The sequence below is a fragment of the Sinocyclocheilus grahami genome, unplaced genomic scaffold (genome assembly GCF_001515645.1).
Source record: "Sinocyclocheilus grahami isolate Dianchi unplaced genomic scaffold, SAMN03320097.WGS_v1.1 scaffold54.1, whole genome shotgun sequence".
Classification (NCBI taxonomy): domain Eukaryota; kingdom Metazoa; phylum Chordata; class Actinopteri; order Cypriniformes; family Cyprinidae; genus Sinocyclocheilus; species Sinocyclocheilus grahami.
The window spans coordinates 3,803,018-3,805,586 of NW_015505233.1; the positions used below are offsets into that span (position 1 = coordinate 3,803,018).

Consider the following 2,569-nt stretch of genomic DNA (forward strand, 5'->3'; position numbering starts at 1 on the left):
TACATACATACAAACACACACACACACACACACACACACACACACACACACACACACACACACACACACACTATATAATCAATGTTCTTGGGATACATTATATATTGTGCATATTGTGAATTATTTTATAAAGAACCTACTGTTTAAAGAAGGATAACCTTTTTAACTACAGCTGCTAAAACATTCGACGACAATCTAAATCAATGCAATGGCATAACTATTACAATTATAATGTAATATTTTTGATGTCCTGTAAGACTTCAGTCCGCTTTGTTCTCGACATCAAGCTCTTTTCATCTGGCCGAAAAATAAATTCTTCTAACCTTCCGACTTTGTATAGTAATGTGGACCGAGAGATGGCCCACTTTATCAGCCATATGTAGATCTTTTGGATCGCCGTAATGCTATTCTACTTTCAAGACATTTATTCTGTTTAGAAATAAAAATATATTACCTTCTGGATCCTTTTCAAAGCCATCAGATCTCCGCTTCTTTTCTCCGCCTGAGGATGTGAAGAGAACAACAATGTAAGGGCGGACATGAGGGTACATTATTTCAAAATAAAAGTCTTTGTAACCTGTCATAGACCTGTACTCAAATAGCAAAATAAAGCAATGTGTGGGACGATTCGTTCTGTGAGGTTCATGATGCGAATTATTTAGATTTTATTTAGGATTACTATGACTTTAAATAATAATTTATGAATTATAAATTCAAGTTTTTTTGTATGAGAATAGAACACACAGACGCTTCTTTTTTATTGCACAATATCAGTTTACAAACTCAAGTGGGGAACAATAATATGCATATGAAACTATACACACTTTTCTCATAATTACATCTCCAGGCATACATAAACACACAAGCACACACATATATATATATATATATATATATATTCAGGGGGTTACCAGAAGAAGAAGAAAAAAGGTAGGTACAAAATCTTACCAGTCTTAAAAGGAAAGATGCTCATACATGGTTTTGTACAATTCACCAAGGGGTTTATTATCTTTGGATAAGTGTTTTAAAGATTCTAAGTAATTTTTGCATTCATTTTTAAAAAGATTTAAAGAGGGTTTACTGTTGTTCCACTTGCTTTTATGTGTATGATATTTACCCATTGTAATAATAATGTTTAACATCAATGACATCTTTTTCGAAAGACCATCTGCATAAACCAAAACCTAAAATAAATTTAGTGACAGAATATCAGTATCAATATCAATATTTAGCTAGCTGTAAAGATTTTGCCGGAACTGCAATGTGACTGGACAAGAAAAAAAAAAGTAAAGTTCGATGGTTTCAGGCTCTTCTAAACAGAAAACACGCACAGACAGACACTTCTGTTCATTAAGAAATTCAGGTGGACGTGCCCTTATCTTAAAGGAATAAGGTCATTAGAAACTGGAGTCCTGGCATCTAATAAGAAGTATCCATAAAATCCTTCACTAAGTGTGTGTATGTACAGGTGCATCTCAATAAATTAGAATGTCGTGTAAAAGTTCATTTATTTCAGTAGTTCAACTCAAATTGTGAAACTCGTGTATTAAATAAATTCAATGCACACAGACTGAAGTAGTTTAAGTCTTTGGTTCTTTTAATTGTGATGATTTGGCTCACATTTAACAAAACCCCACCAATTCACTATCTCAACAAATTAGAATACTTCATAAGACCAATAAAAAAACATTTTTAGTGAATTGTTGGCCTTCTGGAAAGTATGTTCATTTACTGTACATGTACTCAGTACTTGGTAGGGGCTCCTTTTGCTTTAATTAGTGCCTCAATTCGGCATGGCATGGAGGTGATCAGTTTGTGGCACTGCTGAGGTGGTATGGAAGCCCAGGTTTCTTTGACAGTGGCCTTCAGCTCATCTGCATTTTTTGGTCTCTTGTTTCTCATTTTCCTCTTGACAATACCCCATAGATTCTCTATAGGGTTCAGGTCTGGTGAGTTTGCTGGCCAGTCAAGCACACCAACACCATGGTAATTTAACCAACTTTTGGTGCTTTTGGCAGTGTGGGCAGGTGCCAAATCCTGCTGGAAAATGAAATCAGCATCTACAAAAAGCTGGTCAGCAGAAGGAAGCATGAAGTGCTCCAAAATGTATTGGTAAATGGGTGCAGTGACGTTGGTTTTCAAAAAACACAATAGACCAACACCAGCAGATTACATTGCACCCCAAATCATCACAGACTGTGGAAACTTAACACTGGACTTCAAGCAACTTGGGCTATGAGCTTCTCCACCCTTCCTCCAGACTCTAGGACCTTGGTTTCCAAATGAAATACAAAACTTGCTCTCATCTGAAAAGAGGACTTTGGACCACTGGGCAACAGTCCAGTTCTTCTTCTCCTTAGCCCAGGTAAGACGCCTCTGACACTGTCTGTGGTTCAGGAGTGGCTTAACAAGAGGAATACGACAACTGTAGCCAAATTCCTTGACACGTCTGTGTGTGGTGGCTCTTGATGCCTTGACCCCAGCCTCAGTCCATTCCTTGTGAAGTTCACTCAAATTCGTGAATCGATTTTGCTTGACAATCCTCATAAGGCTGCGGTTCTCTCAGTTG

The 2,569-nt window shown here is 37.0% G+C and overlaps 1 protein-coding gene across 1 annotated transcript in view; it reads right to left on the minus strand.

Moving 5' to 3' along the window:
• LOC107583697 (ubiquitin-conjugating enzyme E2 D4-like) overlaps positions 1 to 540 on the minus strand; it is a 2,424-nt gene extending 1,884 nt beyond the window's left edge. The window contains exon 1 of the mRNA XM_016269982.1: positions 455 to 540. Coding sequence (XP_016125468.1) covers positions 455 to 478 — 24 coding nt within the window. The 5' untranslated portion in view covers positions 479 to 540. The remainder of the gene's footprint in view (positions 1 to 454) is intronic.
• Between the last annotated feature and the right edge of the window lie 2,029 nt (positions 541 to 2,569).